Genomic DNA, 11743 nt, shown 5'->3' with positions numbered 1-11743 from the left:
GATGCCACCACATGGGCTGCCTTGCTCAACATAAAATGGGGCTTCCGTTATAATAAAAATTCTTACACAATGGCTGAGAATCAAAATACCAAACTGGTATACATTTCATTTATTATTTCATACCATAGATGAATTGCTTAATAAACCCAGCCATGGGTGTGTCTATGTGTGTTGATGTACATCGCCCTCGCCTCTTTTTAAGGAACAGACATTTATAAATAAATAATACACACAGGAGAATACAAACCTTATACTGTCGCACATTCCCTTGTTCTACAAGATGTTGCTCATTCTCAGGCGTGATGCAGTATGCTAGTCTCTACAGAGGAGCACAGGTAGAGGAGAAAGTCACTTTAAGGGAATTTGTATCTGCATACTGATGATGGAAGAAAGTCTTACATGGAACAACGGTAGAGGATTGACTGTATGAAAATAGGAGCATCCAAAGCTTTTGACTTGTGCATCACCCTCTATTAGACAGAATGAAGTCATCAGGGCAATCCACCTCCGGTACCCTGAAATCACTTCCCTTGAAAGTCTCACCTCCTTCTATGAAGCAAAGAGCCTCAGAACTGGGATGCTGAATAATTTCAGAAATGGTGTGCATGTTGCGTGCATTTCAGAAATGGACTCCATTTGGGAATCTCTGAGCTGTTATGAGCCGAGCCAATCTCTCCTCTTGATTTCACCTCCCCGACTATTTCCTTAAAGGAATTATATCTTTTATCCAGTCATGACCCCTGACCACCCCTGATGCTTAATCCACTTGACACCTCATTAGGTGTACAGATTGGCTTATGTGAGGCTCATCTGAGTCAACAGACCACATGATGAGCCATTTCTCTTCTAGGTCAGCTATTCATGATACGATTGCCTCACTTCTATTTTTTTTTTTAAAAAAAGCTTTTTAGTAACAAAAAACTCACTTTAGTTAGCATAGGGGTAAACACATCATAAGTTACACTGAAATCTTTGGCTGAATATGAGCTTTCTGTGACATCATGGCAGCTTCAACAAACGGCAGGAGAGGATCACAGAAATCTTAGGGGAAATACAGCCTGCTTTGAACTTGTTTTATAAGGTCACATGCTTGAAAAGCAAGAGAGGGAAATTTGTGCTTTCTTGCCAAAAGGCTGAAACACACCTAAAGGGGGTGGCATGACAGCCCTGAGAAGAATGTTTTCCAGTGACAGGAAAATTAATATGATCACAAAACGTAATTCTGCGCGGTTTAGGAATGGTAATTGGGAAGCGAGCACAGTGCAATTGTAATGCAGAATAATGGGACACACTTTTTCACCATAGAAACCAAGGCTCTCTAAAACTGGAGAACAGCAACCGTTTGTGTGTGTGTGTTTGAAAGTACAGATAAACCACATATGATAAACTCTTGGTTCTGTATCTTTACATCAGGGCTAGTTAACCTGTGGCCCTCCAGACATTGTTGGACTACTACAATCCCCATCAGACTTAGCCAGCATGGTCAACGGTCAGCATGAGAGACATCTGGAAAACCACAGGTTAGGAACATAGAAAACACAGGAACATAGAAAGCTGTTTTATACCGAGTCAGACCATTGGTCAATCTAGCTCAGTATTGCACACACTGAGCGGTGGAGGCTCTCCAGAGTTTCAGACAGCAATCTCTCCCAGCCCTACCTGGAGATGCCAAGGATTGAACCTGGGCCCTTCTGCATGCCGATGCCCTACCACTGAGCGACGACCCTGCCCATCTCTGCTCCACAGTTTTGCTGGGATTTCAATTGGAAAAAGAGAGTGCTCCTGCTGACTCTCTGTCTCAGCATGCCACTTAACCGTTTTTGCTCAAGGCACCTTCCCAGTTCCGACACTTTGCAGGTGGTTCCCTCCATTAACATCTTAAGATTGAAACAACCGCAGAGAGGACTTCGCCATTTACTTTCACCTCCAGTGTGAGGACAAGTTTTGTGGAGCACTTTTTTTCCAGTTTTGGAATATAAATAATTTTTGCACCCAATGCGAGGAAGTGTTCTGTGTAACTCAAAGGCTTCCACTTTATATTTTGTGCATTTTAGTTAGTGTTATAATTCATTTATTAATTTATATACCACTTGATGCCAAAATAGTCACTCGGGATGCCAGGAAGGGGGTGTTAGCATTTTCGCCCTGCACCGTTTCATGCCCTTCCCAAACTGATTAGTCCTAGCTAATAGCATATTCAGGGAACAAATTTCCAATCAGGGAAAGGGCCAACTCTTCCCTGAAATGCTGAACCAAGTTAGTAGCCCCCACAGCTACTCTGAAGATCAAGATTCCTGGGCAACCAGTGTGGTCCCCTCCACATGTTTTGGACTACACTGCTCATCATCTCTGGCTACTGGCCAATGCTGGCTGGGGGTTGATGGGAGTTGGAGTTCAACACCGTCTATGGGAGTTGGAGTTCAACACCACATTGGCTATCCTTGTGCTAGGAAATTAGATGATGGATCTCATGCCTTGTTTCTCCCTTAATAGGTCAAATCCTGGGGTACTTCAGCTTCCCAACTTCCAGAAGAGGAAGTAGAGAAGAGTCCTAAATCCCTTCTCAAAACGGCAAATTACTTAAAAGCTGTTTCCAAAAGGTCACCTAACCGCAAAGCGTTTGTGGAATTAAAGAAAGCAAACTCTTAGCTTAATGCTGGCGATTTTCATTTCACAAAGAACATTTCCATGACATTTCACTGCTCGGCCACTCACTTGTTTAAAGGTCCCCCGCGCCTTCAGTAATTTATAGAGAATGTATGCAGGCACAAGGATCATTGACGACGACGCAATCCCCCATCCAACAGAATTGGCCCAAGGTGGGAAGACGTACTCATCGTAGGTCAGAGGTTTGAAATTTATAACACTGACTAATACCACAAACTAGGGGGAAGAAGAGCAGAAGGTAATGGTCAATTTTCTTTGAAGCACATGTTTATTCCAAGCTGAAAGGGGGGTGGGGAAGGAGACTCTGCATCAACGGGTTGTTGCCTGCAAAAGCTAATCTTAATCAGCCCTACATTTATGCTTACCTCTGTCCTCTAGACCACCCATCCCCAACCACAGGTCGCCAGATCTTCGTGGACTACAACTCCTATCATCTCTGGCCATTGGTCATGCTGGCTGGGGATAATGGGAGTTGTAGTCCAAGCTTTGATTAAAGGGTTTATTGCGGAGACCAATAGCTTACTCACAACATTGGTACAAGCTACGAGACAATTACTAAGCAATAAATCCAGTGTTATCACTCAGCCCTCCACTTTCCCTTCCGGTAACCAGGCACCTAAAATGGCTCCCACGAATGGCTCCAAGGCTAATAAGCCCTGCAAGGCAGCCTCGCATGGATCAAAAAAATCCAAGAACATCAAGAATGTCAAATTCAACCCTGGCAAGAAAATGAACTACAAACCTTTATTCAATCTCCTGGGTCCTCCCTCCAGTTCCTTTTCGAAGTCTCCGCATCATCAAACTGTCAACACCCACAGAGAGGCTAATCAGCAAAGGACTTTACGTGAGCCCATTTGCTCATTGGATCGACAACGTACAACTCCTATCATCTCTGGCCATTGGTCATGCTGGCCGGGGATTATGGGAGTTGTAGTCCAACAAGCATCTGGGGACACAAGGGTGGGAATGACACTGATTTTATGCCTTCTATGTTAAATTTTACCTTTGTAGTCCCTTTAGTACCAATCCCTATATATATGTATATGTGTGTGTGTGTTTGTATTGTATTTTATGTATTTTAATTGTATTTTAATTCTATTTTATGTATTTTAATTCTATTTTATGTATTTTAATTCTATTTTATGTATTTTAATGTTTTTGTGATTTTACTGTTTACAATTTTATTATGTACATGTTTGATTTTATTTTTGTAAGCCACCCTGAGTGCCCTATTATAGGATAGAAGGGTGGGATAGAAATATTTTAAATAAATAAATGGCTGCTCTAGACTCTGATCAAACTGCCTGGAACTTGTAGAAGTGCAAGGGTGATTTTGTACTTAGAAGATGTCTGTTTTAGGGTAAAATAACCATGCAGTATTTATCTGCAGTTGTGATCATTCCCCAAAGGCTGATCAAACTGTCTATAAATGCTTCCACTTGAAAAGTAGTATGATATAAGAGCCTTAGAGAATGGCTTTCAAATTGGTTATGACCATGTGCGGGGTTTTGTCCCAGTCTATGGAGGAATAGGGATGGGCGAGGATTTCAATTCAGTTTGCATTTCAAGCCAAATCTATCAGCTTCACAATTTCCAAAACAATAAGATAACTGAAACGTAGCTAGCCTTCAAAATTCGCACTTATTTGAATTTTGCGATGCAGTTCGCCAACCAATGTTTACAAAAATGTATATATTAGGCAAAAGTGTGCATAAAACCAAATATATGAGTGAAAATAACACCCAAAAATGCATTGTATGACAAGAAATGGATTGCAAAAATGTGTACATTAGTCAAACTAACTACAAAAAATGTGTTTATTGGGAGAAATTCACACTAAAGTGCTGGAGAATTCAATTGCTGCAGAAATGTGAACTGGATTTAAGAGTGGAAAAATGAGAAACTGAAAGAAGCGAAATTGACAGATATTTCCATCCCTACGGAAGGGTAACATATACACATGCTCCATTTTAAGACTAGAAAAGTGAGATATGTAAGGAAAAGTCATCAAGTCCACTGACAATCCAGAGCAGTTTTCTGCATGCCATTTTAGCATTCTATAGGGGGTATTCACACATTATATTAAACAAGTGTACAAACAGTGTGCCTGCATATATAAATTGTTCAGCTGTATGCTCACTCATACAGTGATTCACATGCAAAGCTGAATGAGTGTACAATTTGTGTACACAACAGCTGGGTGTACAAATCAATAAGTGCACACTCTTTCCACACAAATACTTGTACACGTGTAGAGACAACTTGTACCTATGTTTAGTATTAATATGTGAGCAAACCTATATTCTCATTCTGATTGAATTCTCAGAATGCCGCCTCTTATGTATACATTTTTTAAAAAACAACAATAATTTGGGGGGATGCCAAAAAAAGTCCTATGGAGAACTCAGTCCTCTCAGAATGCAGATTGTCAAGAGGAAAAATGAAAATAAAAACCGAGCAGAACAGAGTGGCTGGAAAAGAATAATGGAGAAAGAGACATATAGATATTTATTATCTTTGATTATTATCTTTGTATCTTAGCTTTCCTGCAAGGAACTCAAAGAGTCATACATGATTTTCCTTCTCCCTATTTTATTCTCACAATAGCCCTGTGAGGTAGGTTGGGCTGAGAGATGGTGACTGATTGACCCAAGTTCACCCAGTGAGCTTAGTGCCTGAATGGGAATTTGAACCCTGGCCTCCCAGTCCTAATCTGACACTGTAACCATTATACCACACTGGTGGATAAAGTGCCTACCCATTCACTCACTCTGAGCATTCTTCTGTTCAAGAAAGAAGAGCTTTGGAAGCTTTGCTGCCTCAGACACATACATTTTGTTGTGGGGCCCCATTTGACCGTATCTTAATCCAAAACCTCCAATGGCTTCCTTTATTCTGAAAATTCTGTTGGCTTCTGCTGACTACACCCTCTCTACATGCCTTTTAATCATGTCATTCCCAGCTATCAAATGTCAAAGGACAAGTGCAAATGGCAATCTCGGAAAAGGGACACATCCCGAATGTATCTAGTTGTTTAATATTGAGTGTCAAGCTAAATCTTGTCACAAAGAAAGGCCCAAAAGGGTTTTGATCTGCCTGTAATGTTAGTTATTAGGTTCATCACTCAAACATCAAGTTAACGGTATTAGATGCTGAATAAAAGGTTTCAGCATGAATTGACAGTTTGGCTGGCAGCTCTGTGTCTCTGGAACAACAACAAAATACTACAGCCAAAACCTACTAAAATCTGGATTCTGAAATGTGTTTGTTTACACTGGAGTAGTACCTTTGATTCCAGGGAACCAGTGGAGGCTGGTCCATTAGGACAAGGGAGGCACCGCCCCACCAGCCTCAATCTGCTTTCATCTAGTCCCCACCTGTCTGCCTTCTTTCTTACAACTAGGTCAGGGGATGGTGGCACTACCTGTCATCTTTCTCTTCCTTAGTCTCAGTGTTGGCCTTGTAGAACACAGCAGAGAGGAGGATGGGGACAAAACTAGAATGAATTGACTCTGCCTGTCATTGGCTCTGGCTCTATCTACTGTTTGGACTCCCTGCCTTCCGCCCCACCTGTCCCACTGGGCACTAGTCACCACTGCAGGCAACTACTCTGGGTGAGAGATGGATGGATCTGTCAATGTCAGTTTCTCTCCATTTTCCATCCCATTTCTACATCAGGTTGTGATTATTTTTCACCAGCATTTTAACACACATTTCTCCTTAATATATATACATTTACTACATTCACACTGACTTTTCCTGACATCTGAAAGGAACTCCTTAGGTTTGCTCTTTTACTGTTTCCAATTTTATTCTATTTTTCTATTTATTTTATTTAAAAAAAAACCCATCTGCTGTTCATCATTGCAATTAAATAGTCAGCTGCTGTTTGGGGGTGGTTGTTTTTTCTTCTTTTCTTCAAATCTTATGAGACCAAAGAATCCGGAAAGGTGGACCACATCTGTTATTTACGTATTTTTTTCACTCTGAAATCATGCATTTAATAGTCTTTCAAGGCCCCATGATTAGAATTAGTGAAAGCAAAAGCAAAAAATTTCAAAATTTTGAGTGAGATTTTTTTAAAAAAAAAAAGTTACCAAAAATGGGTTGCAAGTGTTCCAAGAAGAAATATTTTCCATGTGTTAAAATATTTAAATGATGCCAAAAGGCTTGCTGGTTTTCCCTTTTCTTTTAAAATGAATGAACAAATATCTTATTTTCAGATTCCACAATGGTTGAATATTGAAAATAAGTCAACAAAACCAAACCCACAAACAAAAATGTGAAACTTCCATTTAACAATAATCTTGGCGTTGTTCCCTTTGATCATCATGTTCCTAAACCCAAGGAACAATCTATTTCCTGCACAAAAGCCATTAAAGCATGCTTTTTTGTGCAGTGCCATTCCTTTCAGTAGTCTCATGTAGGACAATTTCAGACTGATGGTGTCCCAGGTCAAGAGTTGTTCATTTTGTCCCTCATCCACCAAGGGAGATCCAAATGCAGAATAAGGTTTTCCTACTGCAGACAGAGGCAGATGACTGACAGCCGACATGCTAAAACATCTGCACTGGCTGCCTATATGCAGGTTCAAGGTTCTTTGTATTAATATACAAAGCACTAAGCCACTTGGGTCCAGGGTACTTTATGAACTGTCCTTAAATCCTAGCTTGATCACTGAGATCATCCAGAGGAGTGCTGATAGCTGTCCTCTATGTTACAGAGGCCCGACTGGCTTCAACTAGAAGTTTTAGTGTTGTTGGTCCTGTGCTGTGGAACATTTTTCCAGCAGAGATTCAATAGGCATCCTTACTATAGACTTTCAAGCATCTCTTGAAGATCTTTTTATGCCAATAGGCCTATGCAGCTGTTTAAGCTTCCTTCCTTAGCCAGTCATTTTAATGATTGTTTTGTATTGTTTGTATGGTGTTTATACATTGTATACATTGTTGCACACTGCCTTGATATTTTAAATGAGTTGGCAGTATATAAATATTTTTATAAATAAATAAATATGCAGACCTCCTTTCTGGATTAGGAATTGCAATCGAAATATTGGATCTGGGTGCACATCTGCATTGTAGGTCTTGATTAGTGATGGAAAGACCTGTCAATTTTGGTTCTCTCAGTTTCTCATTCTTCCAATCTTAAATTTGATTCTCCACATTTCTGTAGCAATTTGCAATTTGTTTTTAAAAAACCCTCATAAAAATCCTTCAGCATTTTAGTGTGAATTTCTCCTAATAAACACATTTTTGCAAGCATTTTCTTCCTAATGTAATACATTTTGTATGTTATTTGCATGTTATATTCCCATAATATATGCATTTTTTGGGTAAACATTGCTTGGTTAGAGAACTGCAATGCAAAATTCCGATAAGTGCATAACTGGAAGGATGGAGAACGAGTTTCGGTTCTCGTAGTGTTTCCAAAAGTGCAAATGTGATAAATTTGCCTTTAAATGTGAACTGAATCAAATTTCTCCCTCATCCCTAATCTTGATGTGGCATTTGTTGTGCAAGCCCTATCTACACTGCACAGTTTGGATGGGGTATTGGCTTTCAGTCCATGTTATCCTCACTTACTAGTTTGGGTTGTTAATTGCACCAAACATCTTAGAACTATTCAGTTGTTATATTCATAACTGAATAGAAAATGTGAGTGGAGATGAGCAGGGTACACACACACATACACACACACGTTATTGTTCTCCATGAGCTGGAGGTCAATTATCTGCAGGTGGAAGCCTCCTCGTGTTATGCAGAATCCCTGATTTTATAACGGTCTTCCTTACACAAGGACCTGACACAAGTTAGAATAGGCTCACCTCTTTTGATGGCCACCCTCCAATTTATGGAGGCCCACAGGGCAGAGCTAACATACTCATTCCCAGTCTACCTGATCACATATGAGTACAACACCTGAATAGGTTTCTTATGCCTGAACATATCTGGAATAGGGCCCATGTCTTTTATCTATTTGGGAAGAGGCAGAGGAGTAAACCATACCATAGATTAGGAGTAGCCAATGTGGAGCCCCCCAGATGATGCTGGACTATAGCTTTCAACATCCCTGAACATTGATCATGCTGGATGAGACTGATAACAGTTGGAGTCCAACATCATCTGGAGGACACCATGTTGGCTTTTTGGAATAAGCAACTGTTTTTAATTAATACCCACTGTACTGAGAGAAGAAAATGCTAAAGAGTTAATGTTTTTAGGCCTAGGAAGTTAAATGGCCTTCCTGGATTGTGAGTTTAGTTTCTTCTTTGCTTCTGCTGTGATAGCTGATTATTCTAAGTAAAAGACTAAGTTTAAGCCTTATAACTGTGTCTGTCTTCCATTTGGTGAGCTAAAAACCTACTCTGCAATAGGCTATACTTGCCAAAAATCCACACATTCTATCATTTCTATTAAAACAACTGACCAGCTTACCAATAAAAAAGCAGGGCTCACAAATTTCCAACACAGTCTCCAGTAGAGGCCAGGTTTGAAGCCCATCATTTGCTGGATATCTTCACTGAATCTGTCCACACCTGAAGATTGACCACAGAGGACGAAGGATGAAGCAGACAACACACTGTTATATATGACTACAGTATCCGCTGTAATGCTTTCTTTTTACACTGCTTGCCTACGATCCCCCTGAATGCTGATAAACTGTTCAACTGTGTGATCCATGTTTTGTGGAAGCATCAATAAGATGGTGGTTCTGTTTTGGGGGGGTCTATGAAATGATGGTGACCAGCTGGCCAATTGACTGCTGTCTCAAAGTCACTGAAGTCAAAAGGATTTAAGCAATCTTTGGTTGGTTGGAGTTCTTGTGTGTTTTTACTTCGGAGTAAGTGCCATGAACTCAGTGGGGAGCTCTGGTAAGTTTCATACGTTTGGACTGCAACAATCACAGCAAATGTTTGTTCTCTTTAAAACCCGTAATCCAGCCTAACTGTTGTAATCGAAGTCCCTTCACTTTACAAAAACTTGCTTTCTACATCTGTTATCATGAGGATTTTAAACCTTATTTTACAATACTAATAACCAGTACTAATTAGGGCTGCGCCGAAAAGAGAACATTTTTCAATTTTGAAATGGCAAAAAAAAAAAAAGACATCTCCAAAACAGAGAAAAATAAATTTACTTATTTAGAGGGAGGGCAATATTGATCCAGGAAGAATTTCCCTCACTCTCAATTAGCTTCAAGGATGACACTATGCAGCAACATCTGATTGGCTATGTAGCATGATGACATTGTCATGTTCATAAGATTGTTCATAAGGTTCATGATTAGCTAGAATCTCCCATGTGACTCTTTCCAGGAAGAAGTCAGTCCATGAAAATGGAGTTTCAAAAGTGCAGTGAAGAGGGGAAATAATACCAGAGGACCAGAACAAAGCATGTGAACATTTGCAATATTTGGGGCGCAGGGTCAGAAACCATTTTGCCCCTCCCCAAATGTTTGCTGCCCAAAACGAAAGTCAAACATTCAACTTATAAGAATATTACTTCAATTTACAAACATTACAGTTTATCCTTGTTATAACACATTCTTGTTTGCAATCCTTATTTGTAAGTACCTCTATATGCAACAATTCCTTCCCCACTGTCAATGGACACAGGTATAGCTTAATTCCCATTTAAACATGTCAGCAAAAACTTTGCTTTGGTTCACACTAAAATGTTGAGTGAGCCTTTCAGCTAAACAGAGCTTTGTATGGGTCACTAAGGGAACTGGGCATCATCGAAATGGCTAGAATATGTGTGTGTGCTTGTGTGCATGCATGCATGTGCGCACGTGTAGAGAGAGAGAGAGGCTAACCCAGAAGTTAATAGGTGGACAGAGGCATGCTGGATTTAACTAGTGGTCAATTTGAACATTAACTGCAGCCACAACAAATTTTTCTTTATACAGCAATGGGTTATAATGTGTAAGCAAAAAAAGCAACTGTTGCATGCCTGAGACAGATGACTTGAAATTCTCCCCTCGTACCCATTTGCAGGGAGGAAACATAGAAAACAAACTTTTACTATTGGTTAAGCTAGCCCATCACTGATTACATTGACTGGTAGTGACTCTCCAGGGCTTCAGTCAGGAGACTTTTCCAGTCCTACCTGGAGATTGAACCTGGGACCTTTTGCATGCAGAATAGGTGCTTTGCCAATGAGCTATGGCTCCTCCCCCAACATAGGAAACTGTCTTTAAGCTAATCAGACCACTGGTCTACTTATCCCAGCACTATCTACACTGGTAGTGACATCAGACAGGAGTCTTTCCCAGCCCTATCTGGAGATACCAGGGAACGAACCTGGGACCATTTGTGGGCAAAAGAATGTGCTTTACCACCGAGCTATGAACCTTCCCCAAAAGGGAAGTGGATGTCGGTGGGAAGAGAAGTGGTAGCAATTGTGAAAGAAGAAGTTCTGAGAAATAAATAGGCTCTGGCTCATTGCAGAGAGAGAGAGAGAGAGAGAGAGAATGACATAGACCACAACCAGAAGGTAGCTATTCTAAAAGGCAAGTAAATCCTACTTGAGTAGCAATAAAGAACTTCTGAGTGCAAAGAAAACAGGGATGCCGTTAATGTCATATTCTTTGATTGGCAAGCTCCAGCAGACATGCCATGACCTCAATCACATTCCAACATTGCACGTATGCAGCATAAGAGGAGCTATAAGCAGCAAAGAAGAAGAAAGCATATGATGATGTTCACATAACAAATGTTGACCTTGTTTTAACCTTGGGAGGAGCGCAACTATGCTCCCCATTATTACTGAAGAGGAGATGGATGAAAAAAAGGGAAAGCGCATCTGGAGGATTAACAAGTAGGCCAAAGAGATGACGAAGAAAAGCAATCTCTATAAAAGTTGTTGATCAACACTGACTTTTTGAAAGGGATGCACTGGACAGTTTGAAATTATACAGTCCAAGCAGAATTACTTTTATGAATCTGTTCATGATCCTTTTTATTTTTTACTGCAGATGGAAAAAGGGATGAGGGAATGTGCATTCAAGCCATTTCATATTGTTTGGATGATTGTGTCTTCCTTGCCCTTTCAGGGGTTGCCAAAGTCCTTAG

The 11743-nt window shown here is 40.3% G+C and overlaps 1 protein-coding gene across 1 annotated transcript in view; it reads right to left on the bottom strand.

Annotated features, from left to right (window-relative positions):
* SLC6A2 (solute carrier family 6 member 2) overlaps positions 1 to 11743 on the bottom strand; it is a 91160-nt gene that overhangs the window by 2542 nt on the left and 76875 nt on the right. Inside the window, exons 12-14 of the mRNA XM_061593660.1 lie at positions 9105 to 9205; positions 2716 to 2883; positions 248 to 319 (exon numbers count right to left, since the gene is read on the bottom strand). Coding sequence (XP_061449644.1) covers positions 248 to 319; positions 2716 to 2883; positions 9105 to 9205 — 341 coding nt within the window. The remainder of the gene's footprint in view (positions 1 to 247; positions 320 to 2715; positions 2884 to 9104; positions 9206 to 11743) is intronic.

This window comes from Rhineura floridana, chromosome 13 (genome assembly GCF_030035675.1).
Source record: "Rhineura floridana isolate rRhiFlo1 chromosome 13, rRhiFlo1.hap2, whole genome shotgun sequence".
In the NCBI taxonomy this organism is placed as follows: Eukaryota; Metazoa; Chordata; class Lepidosauria; order Squamata; family Rhineuridae; genus Rhineura; species Rhineura floridana.
Note: the sequence above shows the minus strand (reverse complement) of the source record. Positions and strands in the feature narration are given on the sequence as shown.